We start from the raw sequence: 23,293 nt of genomic DNA on the forward strand, positions 1-23,293 counted from the left end.
ACTCATCTATGGGCCTCGTTATTCCTGATTCGATCTAGTAGAATGATCTAAAGCATATACTTCTTTATGGCATTTCGAGCTACTGTGAGCTTGCCAATCAAGCCCGTCTATTTATTTCGCTATGACTATATTATACATGAAATTCACAGGTTCGGAACATCAACTCTCGCATGAACTGTTTAATGCCAAGATCGGCAACCATACGCGAGTTCACGGATAAACAGAAGAAGCTCATTTCACTAGCGCAGGGCGATAACAAACCAAAAGGCTTTGCCGAAATTTTCATACCCGAATATTGTATTAAATACGAATTTCCTGGAGTCTTGTGGTACAAAGCGACTATACTGCCGAGTGTACTGCACAGGTAATTAAATTATTTATTGCAAGTTAGTTAAGTTTATTTTTTTTTATTTTACCTAATCATTGTTAAAAAAATTGTTAATGTAAAATTGTATAAGTTATTTATACTTCTACTGTTTCCATATTATGGTTGTCTGTAAGAGATTGCCTCGTGTGATAAGACCGCCCATTGTACTTTTTTGTTTATTATTATGAAACTCTTTAAATATGTTCTAGCTAATAATAAAGATTATTAAATGAATAAATAAAATCGGGTCGTTTTCCACAACTAAGCGACATTGCGTTCAATTTGCTTCGGAATTAGCTTTAAATTATTATGTTTAAACATAAACATAAAATTAATTTATTCAACATTGGAACTTGAATTCGTGAACTTTTTTGAAATCTATTTTATTTTTCACTCTGCTTCGTAAGGTGTTGTAGTGGTGGAACAGGAAGAAAGTCCACAATAGCACATATTTTAAAAAGTTGTAAAAATACCGATTTATGCTTACACTCTTTGCCTAATAAACAGTACAATAAGACTATTATTTAATTTTTTATTAGACTATTCGGAATCTTTCCTACAGTAGGAGAATGCGGCCCCCATATTCCCGTTGAATTTGCTGCCATCGGTGAATATAAATGAGCTGGTAATTTGCTGGTTTACAAGGGTTTCTGCATGATTTCCAGGCGTTCAAGTTTTGTTTTTTGTTCTCCTGCTGGGTGTGGGGCTTTATGGTAGCAAACTCTTTCCATTTGCTTATCCTTCAGAACAAGTCGTGGTTTCTCGCGTTTTGCTTCCTGTAATTACGCCGCTTCACGAATAAGCAAATCCAAAGGCAACGTAAACACAGAGTTATAGTGATTCGATAAGACTTGATAATTTATTTGGGCTAATTTTTGCACTGCATTGAATTGTTTATTGGATAGAAAACTTTTGTGTTGCCGGTTCTAATCATTCAGCGACCACAATGTAGATGGATCTGATTATCATCATCATCATATTATATATGCCCGTTATCGCACATTTTAAAAGCCCTAGAAAGCCGTACGGCCTCCCTTCGAGAACCTGTATGCTAAATCCTGGTGAAGGGTGCTTTTAGTTTCTGTTCATGTGACAAAATTATGTCCTTCTTAAATACTGAAATGAAGTGGTTTTTGACTTACTGTGATACTAGTTAGCAGGCTTTTTTTAAATCATTGTGCTTATAATACGTTATATTATGCTACAAAAACCTCTTCATCGCGCCTTACGCAAAACGTGGCGAAGTGGGGGCCGAGGAAAAAAGAACATTGGCACTATCGTCGCGAGTGTTAACTTTGGACTGATAATACGAAGTGGCCCGTTCCGGTAGCACTATATACTTATGTATCAACATTTTGTTGATACGATCTCGTCCTATATTCTTAAGACCCGCTAAAAACCCAGAAAAACGAGAATCATTAATATTTTCAAATTTTTTCAGAGTGTTCATGTTACTAGTAGCTGAAGAACTCCGTGTTGAAATTGCAAAAGGAACTCAATATGGACAAGAGATTTTAAAAAAAGGCATGTAAAGCTATATAAGAAATTTATATAAAATTCATAGTTTTTGAAATTAATAAAAAATAGGAACAACGTTAACTAACAACGTTATCTAACATTATCTCATTTAAATATGCAATTTTTGCATCGACTGCCAGTGGCAGTAATTCGAGTAACACGGCTGTGAGCAACGAATTTCATTAGACATACAGAATAAATAAAAAAATATTTATTTAATTAAGCTGTTTAAAATATCATAGACATCGAATCTACATGGATCGACTTAGTTAAAGCCGCGGGAAGTCGTTGGATGCCATTCTGGTTATCTTTGTGATCTTCAGGGGAGCGCTATGATTTGCAGAAGGCGTCTATCGCCTGATATGATAATGATCAGATCGAATGAGGAGATCCATAGATGGACGAAAGTAACTAATATCCCAGCAGATGGGCAAGTTGAAATATCAGTTGGCAGGTCATTAAGGTTCTGGGTTGAGAGCATGACCGGTAACGTCACGTAGGACGTGTACCCACAAGGTGGAGAGGTGACGTCGTCAAAAAACGCTGGCTTCAGGCCGTTTGCTAATGGGACATCCCGTGACTGAGATGATGATGATGATAAATTTAGTCAAATACACCAATACCTCGCTTTGCGTCGTTTCGTTTAGCGTTTTTTTCGAAGTTGCGTCGCTGCTTAATTAGTACTAATATTCACAGTGCGTCGTTAAATTTCCGAGGTTGCGTTGTTTTGTTCGAGTCTTTAATTTTTTTTTAAAGGGTGGCAACACTTGTTTCTAATTGCGCCATGCCATCAAAACTCGGGGATTCCCTTTCTAACTAAAAACAGCGTAATTTGAATACAGTTTTATTTTCACTTTGTTTTGCTAATTTTAGAGTTCAGTTTCAATTACGTAGTGTGTTGTAATGAAGAGGGTAGTGGTTTTTTTTAAAGAGTATAATAAATTTAAATCATTTTTACATGTCATTTGTGGTTTAAAAAAAAAGGTAAATATTTTTCCAAAATTTTTTATTGGCAGAATTATATTATACTTTGTTCAATTTATAATGTTTACTTTGTTCAATTTTCTTTTTAAAAAGTAGTATTTTCGTAACCCCGGAACCTATCTTCGATCTTTACATAGTTTGCTATAGAAAATCTTAATTGACTTTGCGGAGTTTCAATTTGTGTCGTGTTTTTTTGGAACGAAACCATGACGCAAAGTGAGGTATTGGTGTACAGAAAAAAATCACCATATATTTTTAAATTAAACTGAGCAAAAGTAATTGAATTGTGTGTTCTGCTACATACATATTTTCTGTAAATACCTTAACGTTGTTAAGGATCTGCCATAAATTAATGTACTTGAGGGATGAAAAGATAAAATGTGAAGCTTCTTGAACTTATGAATACTTCTTAAGTAAGACTGTCAAAGTCAACGAAATTGTTTCCCTTAAAGATTGGCCTTATAGAGAAAAAGATTTACCTTAATAGAAATTGTTCAAAAATGGATTTTAATGGGAATCCTGAATAGCTTCTAAAATATTTATTTATTGAAACTTCAATTTGAAATGTCATATTAACAGGTGAGGAATGGCTTCCATTAGAAGTGGATCTGCAAGTTGGAATGAAATCTCTATTATCTCAAATTGAAGGTCCTGAAGAAGATAACGCTCTGAAGAATACTGTAGACAGGTATGGTTTCTCTCATATATAAAATTAGTAATTACATACCACCCACTCATCTATATTGACAGGAATTTTTAAGAATTATTCAGGTGAAATATTCAGTCATGCACTACGTATCATATTAGGTGCAGAGTTAAAGATTTGTATTATGTTTGTATATACAAAAAAGGAAGCAAGTCTGTTAGTCTAATCCTAGAACTGTATGATAAAATAAGCAAGAATTTAAACATATTTATCTGTTTCAGAATAAATAATCCAATAGACGAGTCCGCTCGCAAACCACTCAAAATAATTTCAATGAAAGATAGTGTTTATCAGCTGCAAAAACAAAAAATCAACAAGGAATACCCCTGGGAAGTATGTTTTTGTTTTTCTTTAAATTATTGATTTACTTTTGGTCATTTTACATTTTAAAATCGCTATTTTTATTGAATGTGCTTATAATGAAATTATTTTATTTCTCATGTTAGTTTTTTAATTTCTTAGGAATCTAAAGAGCCGATGGACATTGAGCGCAACATTTCCACAGCGACTGTAATGGATATAGAGTGTTACGACGAATTTATCAATCGTGAAATGTTTCCTCATCCAGAAAACGAAATATTCCGAAATCTGGACTTCCGAACTTCTCGACTTGAAATACAAAACACCTCCGCTGCAATTCTGCCTCCACCGATCATGTTAGATCATTTTGAATTATTTTATTTTTATTAATTATTCCGTGCTTCACATAATAAATGCGCCCCAACATAATCGAATGGTCGTCCGAAATGGCAGTGGTTAGGGGCCGTAGAAGCCGGTAGACGTGGCTTGGTTTTTTTTAATGGCGCCCGCTATTGAGGACCTCTCGTTTCCACCCCTATTAATGTAGAAACAGGGTTTTTAATTTCCGCAAAAATGTTTTCACGTTAGTTTTTTATTTTCATTCGCCTCTTCCATGCTTCACATATTCTTTTTCTCCTTTCTTTCATTCCACAATTCTATCCGTCTTTCTCAACGATTCCGTTCCTTTCATCCATCCTCAAACACTGCAGTTATATCTATTCTATTTATTATTTATCACGGATTTATTTAGATTTACTTTACTTTACTAGTTTACATCACAGTCTTATCACAACTATATAGTTATTCATATATAGTTATACATTTTTATTTTATTTTCGGTAATTTTTATATTGTTCAAATTTTAAGTATTCTATATTCTGATTAGGTTTTATTTCTATTTATGGCGTGCTTCGCCACTTCTCTGCAGAATTTGAGGAAGGACACTCTACCTTCCTTTATGTTCATAATGGAGGCAATTGTGGCCTCCCCAATCTTTTTTCCTACCCGCTATTCGGTTTCGTGTCGGAGCCATCCAAATGTGGAACGTTCTGCTACCAGGTGGATCACGGACTTCACGCCCGGTTCACAGAAGCACGAGGGGTCCTCTTTGAGTTTGAACCTGTGAAGGTAGTTGGAGAACCCCCCGTGCCCCGTGAAGAGCTGTACCAAGACCGTGTCCACCTCCATGCTGCGGAGCACGCGATAGGCCACGACGGGAAAAACTTCCGTGTTGTCGTTCCATGTACCTGCTATTCCATTCGTCAAGCGTTCCCAGCCTAAGCTGTCGCTTGACGAATGAGATAGGGCATTCCTCATATTCCAGTCCTCTTTTACTCTTCAGTGCCACTTCCTTAGTCAGTTGGTCCGCCCTCTCGTTTCCCTCCGTCCCCGCGTGCGCTTTCACCCAATAAAAACTAAAATTCTTGTCATTCTCTCTCGCTTTCATAACATTCTCATTAGTTCGACTAAAATAATGATGATAATGATGATGTAGTACTGATTTTTAGTTCTATTGTAATAGTACTTTTAACTTCCCTATAACTTAGGCTGTTATTTTTTTTTTTATTAAACTTATTATACAATTAAGTCTTCATATAGATACTGAAATTTCAAGTGAATACTGTTTGAACTGGAGGCACTGTTATATGATACAAATGCATAAGAAAAAAAAATAAGATAATTTATTTTTAAATTACATTTTCGTAGGTATAATGATAAGTTAAAAATATTATCAAAGAAACCAGTCGGTCGGGGTCCAGAACTGAGAGATATACTAACCGCATTAACGATCAATAAAGCTCATGACACCTTCAACTTGGAAAGGACGGAGACCCTGGGAGATTCCTTCCTTAAATATGCAGCCAGTTTATACTTGTTCCACAAGTTTCCCAACATGAATGAGGGTCAGCTAACGAATATCAAAAGTCGTCTTATTGGTAACAGGTAATTTAACTAAATCTTTATCCAATTATTGTATAATAAAATGGACGTAAGTTGGTTGGACCCTAATAGATGGACCGACGACCTACTTAAGGTCATGGAATTCACTGGATGCAGGCAGCGGAAGATCAGTAATCATGGTGATCTTTGAGGGAGGTGTAACCTTTGCAGCGGGCGTCATTTGGCTGAAATGACCAACGATGATGAAAATTGACCCACTTGAGTTACTATAACAGGGTTGCCCTACCTGCGACTCGGAAACCACATGCAGCTCTTTGAAGGATAAATGAACCAGAGTTACTTCTTTATTCTTGTGTAATTATATTTAAAAAATATATAAATTAACATGAAATTCAAAAACAAAGCAGTAAAGAATGAATAGAATTGGTGCTGTCACCAATTATTGACTAAATTTTAAAGAAATATCAAGAAAAATAAAATAAATATGTTAAATTGTTAATATTTATTACAATACATATATTTTGTACATTTATTTATAAGTCGTCAATATAATTTCTGTATTTTAATACCTCTTTGGATAACTTTCACAAACATACGGCTCACTAAAAATTACAATTTTTTAAAAATGACTGACAATCTGGAAGCTTGGCCGCCCCTCTACTACTACTACTATTTATTTTAGGCTGTATGACCAAGAAAATAAAATAGACGTTGAATTTATCACAAATTATATGATGACGTAATACACAATACCGCTACGTATGCCTCTCCTACAATGTATTTTTTTTTATATTAAAGGGAATGATGTTACTGGTATATAGTATGTTCACGATAAAGATGTTTGAAAATCAATTTTTCTAATTGTAAGGGGAAATTTTTTTTAAGACATACGATCAATAAGCATTTAAATTTGTTGTGTGATGAATAATCAAAGATGCCTTGTCTGAGTGGCAGCCCAACAATAGAGGACTCAGACATGCAGTCGTAGGTCGCGGGTTTGATTCCCGAGATACAATCTTATACACTTCACATTTTGTGCATTGATTATATAGGATTGCCGCATGACATAAACAAGTTTCCAGAGGACAGGCGGCAGCGTCCTCTGCGTACCATATTATTATATTGCGACTGCCATGGCGCCTGCCAACCGTGGCGATTATGGTATAACAGTCTATTTATATTTTGGGGGAGGTCTAGGCCTTTTCAGTGGGCGTCTATGAGCTGAAACGACGACCCTGTATGATAGCCCAAAAGTTATGTCGCTACTTCGTTTAAAAGTTTTCACGAGTCTAATACATTTTTAAAGTAAAATTTGTAATTTGTTGATCAAATTTTATATATTTAATATCTGGTTTAAGGAATCTTTACTACGCCGGTGAAAAGATAAGTTTGGGCGGTCGAATGAAGGTGGAAGGCTTCAGCCCGAAGTCGGACTTTGTCGTACCTGGCTTCTTCGCACCCAAGGAAGTTAAAGACTTCATCGAAAAAAATCAAGTAAGTTATTAATTGATAAATTATATAGACTATAATATTTTTTTTGTATCATATTAGGGTTAAAAATGTATTCACCCTGTAATCATATATGAAAAAATACATATTTGAAGTTTTCGGGATTATTTTTGGATTCAATAATTTAAGTGAACAGTTTTTTGAGTCCTTGGCAGTGATGTTGCTTGATTATTTTGTTTTACTTGCGAAACAGATTAGAATTAAAAAATAAAGAGACTTTAAATAAATGTCGAATAAATGAATCTCTTTTGATCAAAAATCGTGATTATCATGATTTCTATTAGGAGCTGAATAAATTTTAATAAATGTATAGAATAAAATTAGTAACTCTTTTGTAGGCAATTGTTTACGGTATTACAATACACTCTCGTGTAATGTCTTTTTATTATCTTGTCATAAATTTAATGAGTTAATAAAATAAAAACTTGTCAACTAAATCCTATTATGGCGTGTAGGATTTTTAAATGATAATAGATCTTAGGAATGAATCGCTTTAACTGTATTAAAAATATTGTAAAGGTGATCTGAGTTTGCTGTGGAACATTCCAACACAGGGTGTGTTTGGAACCTCTCAGATCAGAATAAAACATCTTATCAAATTAATGTAATATTTAATTTGTTCCTGTGTTACTTAACTTTTAATGCTTAACTTAAATGCTAAAAAGTTTACAAAGCTAATTACTTTGTACTACAGCTAGCACAATGCTATTACATGATCTAAATTAAAGATTCTTATACAAAGTGGTATCCTACGATCGCTTTGCAAATTTGTAGTAACGGCTTTAAATCTTTAATACCACAAATAAACAAAAGTTCCGACCGATATAGCCTCGTATGGTTTCAACAAAATGATAATGCTAACGCCCGATCCTAATATTTAATATTACTGCCTACAATAACATTTTTATAAATTAATACTTTTCTTACTTTATTATTTAAGATTATTGGGAATAATTTGAATTGAGCAATCACCACAAACGTAACTAAGATTGGCACAGTATTAAACTAAATTTTTCGAACCGTTAAACTCTAAAATTTGAGCAAACGAAGCGTATATGTCATCGATTAATTCATTTGGCGTTTGTAAAGCAGCGAAATGACCTCCGACATCCAGAGTTGTTGATCGGACCAAGTTTAAAAATTTATCACGGAGAATCCAATCTGGCTGGTACAGGACTTCATAACGAAAGTTAATGGCGGCAGTAGGAACTTCTGTTGGTATACTGCAAAGAAAAAACAATGTTTAATAAACATGTTGATAAAATGAACACTTTTAAAAATAGCGAATAGCAGCCCATGCTCTCAACATTACTAGTTAGATAAATTATAAAGTCAAGGTCGTCGTTACACGCTAGGTGCAAGCTATCTTCAACTGTCTGTTGAACATCTTACGATTGAAATAATGATAAATGAGACAGAATATGTCAATCAAGGCAGCGATGCAATCGCCACAAAACAAGTCATATCGAAATTCAAATTCTGGTAAAAACCAATTAATGAATTCCAAATACAGGTCACCCGGTGAATGCCTCGCTAATGTCGTTAAATTGTAATTACAATGTATATTACACAAAAAAGTATACTCCATCTATTACGTTTCACAAAACATTGATCACTAACTCTTTACGAGTGTATCAGGTTTTGTAATATAAAAGTTAATACATCAGATTTAATTAAAACAAAATCTATTTCCTAGTCTGGATACAATATTGTTCGGGAGTCAAGAATTGATATTATCAGGGCGGCCTAACGGTACACCATTGCGTTTAATGACCTTATCTGCTATCAATTTCTGTGGATAAATACATGAATATTAGTTATTAATAAAATAGTAATTATATTAATTACATATTTAAAAAGTAATAGTAATTATATTAATATTATAAATGTTTTGTTGTAAAAGTTATATGAACAAATTTTAAAATAAAACCTTTATGCGATAAAAAATAGACGTACGAATCATCATCGTTATAATGTCAACCGTTACGCGCCCACTGCATAGGCCTCTCCCAAAGATCGGCACGACGTCCGGTATTGCGCAACTCGCATTTAGCGACTTCCCCCGATCTCAACTACGCCATGTGTAGGATACATACGGGAGGGCCTATCTGCGAATAACATACAATATGAACAACAACTTACTTGTGAACTAAATGAACTTCTTGCCCTATGCCCTCGGCATAAATCCGCGAAGAGGTCACAATACAATTGTTGACCCATATTATAGTGATTGTGTCCAAAACATCGTCTATTTCTAAGTTCTCAAGGCCACCGTGAAGAGTGTTAGTCTGATCCCTGTTGCTACATATGGCCATTTTCTCCATAATATATGCTGCCAACCCAGTTGGAGAGTCCGTCAGTGCTACTCCTAAAATTGTACAATAAAAATTATAACTTATACTTCAGGGTGATTCTGTTAATGTGGTATTAAAGTTTTAACATCTTATGATATTGTATTCTGGCGCTTTATGCTGCGGGACTATGTCTAGAGCGGGTATAATTCGAGTAAATTGCAATGAACAACCAAAAACTGCTTTGGTTTTAATGTTTTTTTAATACTTAGAAATATATTCGTCATATTTCTGTGAACATATAAAAAGTGCTAGTACGACAGACTTGATATTCACATGAGACCTCCGCCTTCTTTTCACCAGCCAGTCTCTACTAATAGAAGACCAATACCGTTAATAAGTTAAGATGCGATTACAACGTGTTAACACCAAGAATGTCAATTTCATACTTGGTAATAAAACGACTTTAAAAATACTTATATTTCAAAAAAAGTCAAAATTTCCAAATTATCGTAAAATCTAACAAATAAAAAAAAAAAGTTAGTGAAATTAAACAAGGATCACTTTCACTTATGCGAGTGTTGTTATTTATCAAATGATTTCATCGATTTCCATTTACAATTTGAAAACACTTCGCGTGTAAACAATATTAACAATACGTACCGATGGTATCTGGCTTTGTTGCTTGAATGTGAAAATATCCGCTTTCTCTTAAAATGTACGACAAAAGATTCTTTAACGGATATATTCTGTTTACGTATTTGGGGTCGACAGATAAACTTGGAAATAATGACCCGACCAGAGCTTTAACGACGCTGATAGGCCTTGAAGAAAGCGGCATGTTTGTATGCAATCTGTAACATATTAAATGTAATATTATATTAATGTAATAAACGATTAAAGCATATTAATATCGTGAATTGATGCATATAGCTATTATTATTGAACCTGGTTCGTTATTTATTTCTGCATATTTTTTCTTTAGTTACAAAACAAAGCATATAAGTTTTTGTTTTCGTAATCATATATGAGTCATCATGATAAGGCATTATATTATTAATTAGTTGCGTCATGATGTTAACGTAATTACAAAAAACAGTAGATTTATTGAAACAATCTTATTTAATCGAAGATAGTGGAATTAACACATCTAATTAATGTGGATAAACTATTTTGATGAATAATGCGTGCAGGAGTTTAAAAATCACCTCTTATCATAATCCGTGCCATGTGGGGTGTATACGACCCCTGCTGCACTTTCCGTTCAGGCCATTTGCAGTTCTCATTGAAAAACAAAGGATTCTTAAAAAATTAATTGTAGGGTTGAATATAGATGACTGACTGAGACTTAAAGCAGATTAAAATTTATAACTTTTTCCAGCTAATTATAGCTTTGCAATATTGAAAAAGTGTAAAGCATACGTTTTAAAATATATTTTTTTTATATTTAAAGTGTGAGTCGTATACGCCCCACGCGGCCTGAATGGAAAATCTTCAAAAATTATCGTAGCACGCAACGTGTTAATGGGAATTTCAACGGATCAAGAATTGTTCCAGAAATATTAATGCCTATGTCCTCGTCCAGTATCAATACTGGTGATATTGAGTTAAAATAGACCTTTTTAAAAAGACTTAGAATTGGGATGTTAAAATTGCTAGGTCGACGAAATAGGCTTAACAATCTGAAGTTAAAAAATTTTAGTCAGTTTTTTTTAATTTGTATTATAAAGAACTTTGATGGTTTATTAGAATATCAATAAATACATTAATTTCAATTTTATACAATAAAAAACGCACTAAAATGTTATGTTATTCACACTTTGTGAATTAACTATGTAGGATTGCCACTGCCAACTAATCTCATCTGTCTTTGCCACTTATAAAAGTAAAGTTGAGAGATTAATATCTTTACGAAACTTTAACTTATTGAAATAAAAAAAAACAGTAACGCTTATATGATGTTCGATGCTGTTTTTAAAGATGAAAATATGGGTTTGTTTCGAAGAAAAAAATCTGTGGGCTATGCTGTTTATATAAAGGAGATTATAACCAAATTCTATTATGAAAAGAATTATCTAGACAATAATTATACAGGCAGAGCTAAAGCTGCTGTGTGTTAATTGTTGACTATTTAATTAAACTCGAAAAACTTCATCATAAAGCTGATAATTTTCGCTAAACAGAAATTTTGTGATTTTGAACAATTTCATTATTAGTACCATGCCCGCGCCATCATTTTCAAAGAACTTAATTACGATATAAACTCAATTCACTCCATAAATCAAAGATATACACCTTGACATATAGTTAATATTCTTCTGATAAAAGCTTAACTGAATCCATGTCCATATGAGACCAGAGATTTTATTAAAGATTTTATAATTAAAAGTAACCTTATTTACGAAATGAGACGGATGATGAGGGACTGTTCACGGTTTATTTCAGTTTCCAAAAATAATACCGAAGATACAATTAAATATAAACTCAAGTACAATGAATTGAATTAATTTCAGCCATTACCACAAACACTAATAAAAATTAGGTCTGTTGTCCTATTTTAGAAATTGTTTGCTACACTTAAAATAAAAATTTGTCATGTATAACGACATAAAAGTCTTATAAGCAGTCGTAGCACATCGACAGAGGACTGAGACTTGCCTATGTCGCAGGTTTGATTCCCAAAATGCAATCTTAAATAATTCATATTTTGTGCATTAATTATATAGGATTTCCACTGCTCTTAAACAAGTTTCCAGAGGATGGGCAGCAGCGTCCTTTGCGTATCATAGAATCGTAATGCGATCGCTAACTACCAGTATTTCCTCCCATAGATATGAGAGGGAGGCCTATACCTTGCAATTGGCGTATATGGTTGAAACGACAACGAAAATTTTCGTAGTACATGTATGAATAACTAAGTGATTTCTCATTCAGAGTTATATAATGAAGCCATTGTTCTAAATAAAGTCTTTAGGCAGATATATTTAGAATAATGAATATTATTTTATTACGATGATAAGATTGTGGTCAAATCAGCGTCGTTTTAGTAGCCAATATATATGTCCCCGATAGACTTGTGTTAACAAATTAAACATATATATTTAATCTCAAATAGTATTAAAAAATTTAAAGGATTTTTAGACGTAAATGCAAATACGGCCAATAGCTCCAAGGTAAATTGTCGGTTTTTCACTACTCATCGACGATATGTTAAAATTAGGTCAAGTGTGTTCAAATCGTTGACTTTGTTTTGAAGTTTAATTTATGCAACAAATGGAAAATATTGATGAACGACAACTTTCGCAGTCGAAATGAATTGCGTAATTTTTAACATACTTTGTTCTTCTTTGTAAGATTTACATAAAAACTTTTTAGATACTCACCCTAATATATCGCTCGGGAATAAAGTAGCCATATGTGTGGCGATCTGGGAACCCCAATCACCACCATGAATGTAAAATTTATTATATCCAACGCGTCGCATGAGATTTCTCATTATAACGCCAATTTGAATAGGAGTCAGGCCTGGTTTATTAGAACCCTGGAATCGTAATGCAAAAAAAAAATTAAAAACGGAACCAGTTTTTCTACAAACTTTTTCAAAAATTTTGGACTATTGATTTACAAGATATATATTCAGCGATTCATTCTTAAACGAGATAACTACACCAAAATTCCAATTTCATAGAAGACATCAAATTGACTTAACCTATAAAAACGTTCTTCAACTTATAATGTGCGACGACGACGATGGTTCCCACGTCCTGATTTGTGAGACAAGAGTCCACAAAATAACTTGATCGGATTTCATTTGTGATAATTTTACAATTGTCCTTAATACAATTATAGCAAGTTATTAAATATAGTTAAATGTATTGTATATATATTATAATTATTGAATATACATAGCTGAAGCAAAGTGTTACAACTTAAATATAATTTATACTGTATTAGGATTTTGTTACTAGTTCTTGTTCATCATCATTTCAGCTGCTGGACATCTACTCTTAGATATGAGGCCTATGTCTAAGAGTAGATGTAGTCCCATAGACTTCCATAAGACCGGTTGGAAGCGCTACGGCATCCAGCGTCTTCTGACGAACTTAAGCCGGTCATCTATCTACCTTATTAGTTGATGACAGACGCTTCATCCAGAACGTTAAGGCCATATCTTTTGGGCGCTATGTGGCCTACCCTCTTTCACTTACACTTGCCTATACCCTGGGATATATCGGTTATTTTCGATGGTCTGCGGATCTCTTCAATACTGATCTGATCTCTTAAAGAAGTCTCGAGGATATCCCCCTGCATGACTGAGCTTGTCAATGAGACCCAGTGGTAGGCTGTTTGCAGTGCAATGTAGTAAGAATAAATGTCATAATGCAGAATAAATGTCAAAATGCAGATTAAACAAGAAGCTTAAATACAAATTAAAATGTGGTTTAGTGTTTGTGTTCGCCACCTTAACACATGATTTATTACATTGACCCAAAAATTCCATTAAACTCGGTGCCTTCTGTGAACGATACAACAGTAATATTTACATCCTGTTGTACACTTGTAGATCCGATTACAGAAAAAATTATCGTCAGCGGAATTAACACGTGGCTTATGAACAAATGCATGTACCTATATCTATAGACACGCGTCATTTTGAAGCGTAAGCAAATAGGTACATTTAAACAGAAACACCGGACCGTAAGCAATATAATCAAACACCAAAAGTAAAATGTTGAGATAAACAGAATGTTTTCATTGAAATTAATAATAAAAACACCTTAAAGTCTAAGGTATTTTAAGTGATAATAGAAATTAGAATGAACTGATCTTTATTAACTACAGTACTCTTCTATCTCTGTCCCACATTACCTATTTGAAGTTTTGTCAGTCCTTGTATTTCGTGCGACAGAGATAACGCTCTACGAAGCCTAAATTAGCCGATTGTCTCTTTCCAGAGGTCGATGTGCAATATTTATCGTCGGGTACTGCACTGTATTAAAGATTTTTTGGAAGTTTCTTGACTCAGGTCGCTCTTTGGACCTTTCTAGCTTTTTTGAGTTGAGGGATGTCGACATTTGATATTAGTTTTTATTAAATATGGTTTTGCTTGACATTCACGTGTGATTCAATTGATTCAAAGTAAATACCAAATTATTCAATATTTATCATGTCACTTTTAGGCACACTTGTTTGTACTGCAAACAATCTTATCTCGTTTTACAAGTGACATACTTGTACTGGTATATTCTGTTTTTTATAAGAGAATTTTCGGGCTCTTATTTATTTTAAATACTAAAACTAATTTTAATTAAAATTTTCAAAACATTTCACTACTTTTGAAATTCATATTCCGCGACCCGTTTTTCTTTCGCTGCTATTAATTCATAAATAAACGAAATTCTTGTTTTTTCGTCGTAGTTAATAAGAAATCTAAATACTGTTGTAATTTTTGCATTGATATAAATATACTCAAATATAATGATTACTTTATTTACATTACGAACGGAAACTATCAAATTTACGCCACATCTCTTAGCCTTTCATAAATCTCAGATAAAATTAAATTGTTACATATGTTTGCTTATGTTAAGAAAGAATAAAGAAATTTAAAAATTTATTTGAATTATTTATTGATTTCAAAATTGCAAATGATTTTAGTAATTATCTTAAATAATTTAGACACCCTGTAGGCATAACGGTAACGCATTTATTTATTTCATAAACTGTAATTAAATAATTAATGATTAAAAGTAAACTAAGTTGAAGGTATCACAGTTTTATTCGTGAGGTATCAAAATACAAGGTAATTAGTTATAGCTTTAAAAGGCCGTATGTATGTATTAGTTTGTAAATGACACTTTAGTATAAAAAAATCATAAATCATTTTGTAAGCAAAAAGTTTTCACACCAACTTTCAATTCTAAATCAAATTCTAATTCTAAATTCAAATCTCTATATAAAGTGATTACTCTGAAATCATCATCATCATATCAGCCTATAGACCTTACAGATCGCCACAATGACCGGTCTTCACTGCTCGCATCCAGCGATTTCCAGCGACATTATCTACACTCAGAAATATGATACATTATTTTATTTTTATTTTAATGCGAAAGGCCAATATCTTCATGCAGTAAAAAGCCGATAGAGACAGGATAGTCGACAAATATACAAAGATAATAAACAATAATTACTTTTAGTAAGTAGCAATCCGAATTTTGAAAATGTATTAATATATTCTTACGTTATTTATTATTTCCGGAACCATTTATTTTAGGATAGGGTGTACCATACATTAATTGATAGCTAATGCGCTATACATTCTCCACATTTAATTTTCCAAACCTATAATCAATCACCCTGTACATGAATTTGTAGCATCGAATTTAAATTAAATACTTTTATTCGACCCATTCTATGGCATAGTCTATAATTTCGCCTACCTGTGCACGCGTGGCAACTCTAACAAAGTATAATAGTAAATGCTGACGCGTTGAAAAGCATTTGTGAATGATTTTAAAAATAGTTACGCAACGTATAAACAATTTTACCTTATTTAATTAGCATTTATCGGATGTATTGTGAGTACGTTTATGTTTGGTAAATATTTTTTTACAGAATCAGTAGACTCGGGATTCGTAACGGATAGTGTAGACAAAGTTTCTCATGGAAGTATTCTAATAACGAGAGAAAAATTAATTTTATTTAACAAAAATATTTTCTCGTTTGCTTATACCGTTTGAGGCATATCGTAAAACTAGAATTTAGCCTAAGTTAGCCTTGATGGCACTTAAAAGAACGTGTGTGAAAATGTAATTATTATTCCTCATAGTTCATGTCTTATATAATTGTACAATTGTTAAACCGGAAATGATTGCTCCCAGCATGTTCTATCATAGACGCTATTAAAAGCATGCAATGTGGTTATTATGTCATGGATAGAAAATGTCGTCTCACGTCTTTGATAGCTAATTTTTTTTTCATAAACATAATTTTTTATTTGGGACACAAGAATAAATAATCTTTACTGCGATCGTTAATTATCTATCTTGATTTCTTTTTAATAAAATAAGCGACGTTTTTTTTTATAAAACAGAAAAACGTATTATTAAACAAACGAATTTTTAAACCACGAAAATCCTTGCAAATAATATCGCTTGATTATTTTGTTTTTATTTAGTCGTTATGTTAATAAATCCTATTGTTAAACATAATAAAGCATATTGTTAAACTTTTTTAACGATGAATTGTTGTAGAGTTTCTTTCTGGTTCTTTTCCACAACTATAACACCTTGCGAATCAGAATTGAGTCAAAAATAAAGTAGATTTAATATAAGTTAATAGATAAGAGTTCTGGTAAAAGTTCTAATAAGGACTAAAAAATTTAGAATTTTGAATTTAGATAGAAGAAACAGTATAGAAATTCTTTTAAAACAAAACCTTCACGAGTAGCTGTAAAATACTTTTCGCGATATTTTAAGTTAAAAATAACCTTACAAAATAACTAGGAATTGCTACGGAATTGCTACAAGAAACTTCTCTTGTATTAAATTTGTTTAAAATCGCTCTTGTCACTTGAAGATACTTACCTAGCATTCTTTTAGAATACAATATTTGGTTTTGTTACCTTATATTCGGTGATTAGTTTTTGCGACGGCTACACTTGTATATGTTCTTATAGCTAACATGTACAAGAATCTACTTATGTTTCTTTTATTGATAACTTCGTCAATCATGTGCCAATTTGATTGATTTGTTTATATAGCATACATAACACATTGCACAAAAACAGTGTTTATTTATGTGTAAATTCAATGAAAATTTTGTGCTAAGGTCACACACACATTATCACAGAATTTTTACTAGCTTCTTTGAATGGACGCTCTTAGTTTTGATGTATAAAAACTTTTTTTAGAATTTATGAAAAACTTACTTCTGAGTATCCAAATCCAGGCAAGTCTGCAACGATGACATCAAAAACGAAATCATACCCGCTTCTTTGGTTAATTAGCATAGGTATAACTTTGTCAAATTCCTTCGACGAACTCGGCCAACCATGTAACATTAGCAATGGTAACGTTTTCTTTGCTTTAATCTCTGGTTTTGCTCTTATAAAATGAATGTCCAGGCCTTGAATACGCGTTTTATAATGAGCAAATTTGTTTAAACGACTTGCTCTTGCTTTGAAATCGTAATTATTTATCCAGTAATTGATTATTTTCTCTAAGTATACTGTATTAATTCCGTATTCAGACATTATACCGTCTAATGGCTTTGTTAATGGACGTCTGTTTTTTAATCTTTGCTTCAAATCGTTTATCATCTGAAATAGTAAATTTTTCAAATAGACTTTGTCGCACAAAAAACAAATGTTTATAGGTAAAAGTAAAATTTTAGAATATCTACCTTGTTGCTAATGTAATTTAGGTTTTGCTGTTGTTTAAATAAAAACTAAAACAGTATAACGTATGAGATGTATGGGAGAAAAAAGTATTACTTGTAATGACATTAAAAAATGAAATATCGTACATAATCGCACTAAGACCTAATTTCACAAATTAATTCCCTTCTTTACATTCTATGTAAATATCGTAAACATGTTTCAATGTTCCATTAGATATAATCACCTGTATTTAAATGTATGTAAATTGTTTTCAATTACCGTGTCGTTAAATTCGATGTGAAAAGGTCTTATTTGTTCATCATCACGTAAACCTTTCGGTTCATTGCCCCACCACTTCAGTTCGTCTATAGATGGTGGATCAGGCACTCGTTTTAAAAAAGCCACCAGCCCAAAACAAATTGCAAACGCAGCGACGAGGAATGTTGGAAATTTGAACATCTGTAAAAAAAATATTATTTTTAATTATACCATCCTCTATTTATCGAAGGTTAAAATCCATTTTAAAACAATAACAGTACAAGCTTATTTATTTTTATTCTTAAAAGATTTTGCCGTTATGAAATTTAAATCAATGTAAGGAGTATGATGCAGCCTATTTGTATTTTTTTAAAAAGATGAATTTGAACTCTATTAATTGTACTTAATATTTCAATATCAGTATTTTCCCTCTTAATATCCTGTACTGTGCAAACTAATTTGTATTGTGCAATTAATTTGTATCAATATTCTTAGAACCCTAACGTAATATACTAATTGTAAAATACCTGGACACCTGAAATAATCAAAGGTCAATACTTTCGGACCAGTCATCGTATGTCATAAATAACAAAGTTCGCTTTAAAATAATAAGATTAAAATAATAATGATAAAAACACAAATAGATAAAATATTTGTTGATATAAATCCCTGTCGATTACTACTGTTACTTCATAATATACAAGCTGAATATAAATTTAAAACTTAATAATATTTACGGTAAATCCTTGTTATAAATTATATTTTATATTTACAGATAATTTGAATTGTCCTATATTTTGTGTAATAATTATATTCCTATGTTAACTGTTATTAATTTCAAATAATATCAAGATATTATTATGTATTGTATTTATTATAATTTAACTATTAACTTATTCTTAAATATTTATAATACAGATATTACTGTTTAAAATTTTTGAAGAATAACTAGATAGTTATCCGTATTAGTAATCCGAAATATTTCGGATATTTAAAATACATATAAAAACTCACCCTTCAGCTGTTTGTCTCCAAATTATATATTTTTTTGTTAATATTAAATCAACACCGCACTCGAAAATTAAAGAAATTAAAAAGAAAACATCACATAAATAATACAAAATCACTATAAGAAAAACGTATACCTTTAAGAAAATACTGTTACTGTATATTTAAAATTTGACGGCAGGTATACGTAGTAATTAAAACTGACGGATTATAAGAAGTGACAGTACGTGCGTCTGCGACGGTATCACATGCCAGAATTATGAATTTCGAATATGTATTGATAGTGGCGAGGCCTACCTCTTACTAAACGTGTAATTCGGCCTTGACCTTGCTTGCGCATCGTAATGGATCCGATCCTGTCGCTAAATATTTAATGTTTTAATTTAGTCTATCATTCCCTGATGCATACTTTTCAAATTATTTTAACAAAGTTTCTAACCGAAGTACGGGAAGCAAAATACAAATCAATATCTTAATAGAAATGTACAACCGTAGTAAGTCAAGACGAACAGAGATGAAAAATGTTTGTATGTATAGTTTTTATGTTAGTAAATAAAATAGCTTTGTACAATGATAGCGCGGCGGTAGTAGACTGAGACTTGAGATCGCAAGCCGCGGTTTCGATCCCGGGGTACAATCCTATACAATACAAACTTTGTGCATTGATAGGATTACCACTGCTCACAAACATGCTTCCAGAGGATGGGAAACCGCGTCTAATACGACACTGCGGTCGCCAATCCGTTTGCCAAGCGTGGCGATTATGGTATATCCCCTATATATGGTATATATATCTTTGGGGGAGGCCTATGCTGTGCAGTGGGTTTCTATAGACTGAAACAAAGAAAATAATATCAATATAAGATAGAATAAAATAATTTGTTTTGTAAAATGTAGGAAGGGTTGACTATTGTCAATGGATATCCATTGACAACAAGATTGCCATAATGTGGGGTAATATACCAGGTGTTGTTCCAATAGGGTGAATTTCATCTATATGTACGGTTGTTCATTTGAATCTAGTAGTTTTTTTTATTCTTTGATTTCTATTTGCGTTATTCGGGTCATAGTGACCCTGAAGCTGTTTCTTCATAGACTTGTGCTTCCTGTGGGTATCCAGTAGTTATTTTTATAGTTATAGTTAGAGACTCATAAGTTTTATTGTCAGTGTTCCTGTTTTAGATTCCTGTATTACTTTTATCAGCCACTCTACTCTTAATGTATTTCTTCATGATTAGTACTAGCATTTAAAGCATCTTCTATTGACTGTAGATTAATTATGTTTACATCCTGTGTGTCAATATATGCTTTACATAGAAGTGTAGGCGAGCTATCTAAGTTACATAAAGGTTCATAATCATGTGTGGAAGAACCATAATCAAAAGAGAACGTTATGTACAAATACGAGTAAAGGAATTTAAAAAATATATTTTAACGGATTAGGTATTACTGTAAAATGCTAAAATAGTACAAAGCTTAATGCTGACAAATGAGCTATACATTCCTTCTACCCCTTTAATGATTTGACACCTTTAATCAAAAAGGTGACTACAATATTGATAAATCACCGAGAAAACTTCAGTCGTAGTATCAATGAATAAAGTATAGTTTTCTTAAGCCTTATATTTTATTTTTATAAAACTTACTACGTGTTAAATCTACTTTTCAACATGCGTCCCTAGACTGAGATATATAAACAATTTTCTAACGAAAAAATTAAATAGTATAGTAAAAGGAGCTAGACGTTGAGGAGACACATCAGGCAAATCATTATTTAATATTAGAGTTGGTATCGAAAGCACTCAAAGCATTGATAAATCCAGGGTTTCATTGTCATCAACCTCGGCAAGTCATTTTTATCGGCAGAGGTTTCTCTTTTTAAACTTACCTTCTTTAATCGGAAACGGAAATTGTCTATAATAAATTAACTTATAGAGTATAAGTTAATGTGTTCTAACTCGCCGATCAAGTCATCCTAAATTTAAAAATCAAGTTCACAGTAACCAGCCGTATACCATACTTTGAAAAACAACTGCTAGTCAGGAACATTTCATTGCATTATTAACGGCCTTTAACAATTAAGAGACTCGAACCTGGAAAGAATATAATTAAAGTGAGTTGAATCTCCCGATTATCTATTTCAGATACGACCATCGTTTCTTTTCGGGATGCAGTTCCCCTTGGAAGAGGCGTTAAGTGGAAACCTATCGAGTGAGAGCTGGGCCCAAGTGGAAGAGCGATTTGTCGACTGCGACGGCGCCGCCGAGAAGGAGCCGAAGTGGGGGGCGCAGAGTTCAATGCAGTGCTACGTGCAGGTTCAGGTGATGCACGACAAGGTAAATGTGGACTCTGTAATATTTTTTTGCAGTTGACCATTTAATTAGCTACATTTATTTGAAATATACAAATGTTAGTCTCATGTTACTTATAAACAAACCCAAGTCTTTTCATTTTTTCTTTTGATTCTTTCTTTAGGAATGCTAGCGAAAAAATCGAATAAAATGCATGTGTCATTGATAAATTAGGGGGGACATGTTGCGAAACATCAAACAATCAAAGACTTAGAAAATGTAATACCCTAAATTTTCTCAAAAAACCGCGAAAAAGAAGTAATAATGAAATCTATATTACATCAGTATTTATAAAACGTAAACAATTAATTTTTATGTCAAAACTATAATTTGTGTACAGTGAAAAATCAGTCAGTAAATACTGAAGAGTTAACAATACAAATTGAAAGAAGTTTAAGTAAGCACAGTCAAAATAAGAATCAATTTGTAGGGATTCGCACTAGGACAAAAAATTTCGTAAAAAATGTGTTCTTTTTTTTTATCGTGAACCGCGTTATATCAAAATCTTGTACAAAAGTTGTGGTTATATTTATAATAGCCTTGACAGACTTCGCAGCAACAAATTATTGCCCTGCCACAGACAAATGTATATACAAAAAGTATAAATAAATTTTATTTCACAATAACCTGCTTATTGATTTAATATATTTATAATAAACAACGATAAATTACAAAAATAAGATCGAGTCACTACCATAAGGTCACCCAAAGACGCCGAATTCATGCATCTTCCAACTGATGATTGAAATGTACGGGCAGGCCTATTGTCTAGCAGTAGACAGACTAGACGATATATACTTCAGCTATAAAGCTATTTTATTTTCATTGTAATGTTATAAACACATTGATGGACAGCTTCAGATTATTTTTTTTTCGTAATTTCCCCATTTGTTATCTCTCTATAACATCCTTCCAAATACATTAGTAAAAACATGAAATAAAATTGTCGACTTGGATTTTCCGTTTGCTAAAATATACTACCTGCCGTTGATTTATCTTAGGGAAAGAATACGAGGGTTAATACACTGCGCAGGCCTCCGGAAGACAGGAATTTTTGTCCCGGGCTTTACAATACCTTAACTTTGTGAACAGTGTTAATGTAAATTTAAATAACATGTTAACCGCTAGGCTGCCACTTCACATCTCTTTTTCTAGACGGTCGCCGACGGTGTGGAATCTTTAATCGGAACCTACCTTCTACATGGGGGCGTCCTAGCGGCCATCAAGCTTCTAGAATGGCTGCAGATTATTCCAGCAAAGGTAATTTATACATTACACATTTTAACAATCAAAAATCGAAGTCTTTCCTTTCAAACGGTCCTCAGATTAGACCCCTTTTGGAACCTCTGTAACTTTATTTTTATATTACTTCGGTTACTACTCTCTGTTCTGTCTTCGGTTACTATTTGCCCTGTACCTCTAGAAAATATTGGCCAAAAAAATATTATTTCAGAGTAATCACTTCATACAGGATGATTTTAAATGGGTGTAAAAGCTTTCACACCTGCTTTCACACCATGACTAATAACTCTAATACTGATAGTGTGTCATTAATAAGTTTTGCCTCCATTTTGTCGAGTATCAAGCTTCTAGAATGGCTGCAGATTATTCCAGCAAAGGTAATTTATACAGTACACATTTTAACCAATTTCTTTCACTGGCCATCGTTGTAAAGTTGTTAATATTAAAATAACGTATAAGTACGTATAACTCTAA

At 32.6% G+C, this 23,293-nt stretch overlaps 2 protein-coding genes across 2 annotated transcripts in view; one reads left to right on the forward strand and one right to left on the reverse strand.

The window, feature by feature from the left end:
* Positions 1 to 23,293, forward strand: part of Dcr-2 (Endoribonuclease Dcr-2) — a 49,466-nt gene that overhangs the window by 20,977 nt on the left and 5,196 nt on the right. The window contains exons 21-29 of the mRNA XM_068777905.1: positions 150 to 364; positions 1,809 to 1,891; positions 3,449 to 3,557; positions 3,797 to 3,908; positions 4,038 to 4,231; positions 5,583 to 5,819; positions 7,136 to 7,271; positions 21,371 to 21,562; positions 22,733 to 22,837. Of these exons, the coding sequence (XP_068634006.1) occupies positions 150 to 364; positions 1,809 to 1,891; positions 3,449 to 3,557; positions 3,797 to 3,908; positions 4,038 to 4,231; positions 5,583 to 5,819; positions 7,136 to 7,271; positions 21,371 to 21,562; positions 22,733 to 22,837 (1,383 nt within the window). The remainder of the gene's footprint in view (positions 1 to 149; positions 365 to 1,808; positions 1,892 to 3,448; positions 3,558 to 3,796; positions 3,909 to 4,037; positions 4,232 to 5,582; positions 5,820 to 7,135; positions 7,272 to 21,370; positions 21,563 to 22,732; positions 22,838 to 23,293) is intronic.
* On the reverse strand, positions 7,775 to 19,464 carry LOC137933840 (juvenile hormone epoxide hydrolase-like). Its single transcript, XM_068777906.1, has 7 exons — positions 19,233 to 19,464; positions 18,240 to 18,419; positions 17,511 to 17,900; positions 12,961 to 13,118; positions 10,241 to 10,431; positions 9,429 to 9,654; positions 7,775 to 8,509 (listed from the first exon to the last, which is right to left on the reverse strand). The coding sequence occupies exons 2-7, from the start codon at positions 18,417 to 18,419 to the stop codon at positions 8,287 to 8,289; spliced, it is 1,368 nt and encodes a 455-aa protein (XP_068634007.1). The 5' UTR covers positions 19,233 to 19,464; the 3' UTR covers positions 7,775 to 8,286.

The sequence above is a fragment of the Battus philenor genome, unplaced genomic scaffold, assembly GCF_028537555.1.
Source record: "Battus philenor isolate CCGP_79_NKW_IND1 unplaced genomic scaffold, ilBatPhil1.0.hap1 SCAF_14, whole genome shotgun sequence".
Taxonomy (NCBI): Eukaryota; Metazoa; Arthropoda; class Insecta; order Lepidoptera; family Papilionidae; genus Battus; species Battus philenor.

Excerpts from the sequence above, each read along its gene's own strand:
- LOC137933840 (XM_068777906.1), bottom strand. The coding sequence starts at position 18,419 with ATGTTCAAATTTCCAACATTCCTCGTCGCTGCGTTTGCAATTTGTTTT. Across the intron at positions 10,432-12,960 it reads TTCCCGAGCGATATATTAGG|ATTGCATACAAACATGCCGC; the intron begins GTGAGTATCTAA and ends AATATGTTACAG. Across the intron at positions 9,655-10,240 it reads AACAAAGCCAGATACCATCG|GAGTAGCACTGACGGACTCT; the intron begins GTACGTATTGTT and ends GTACAATTTTAG.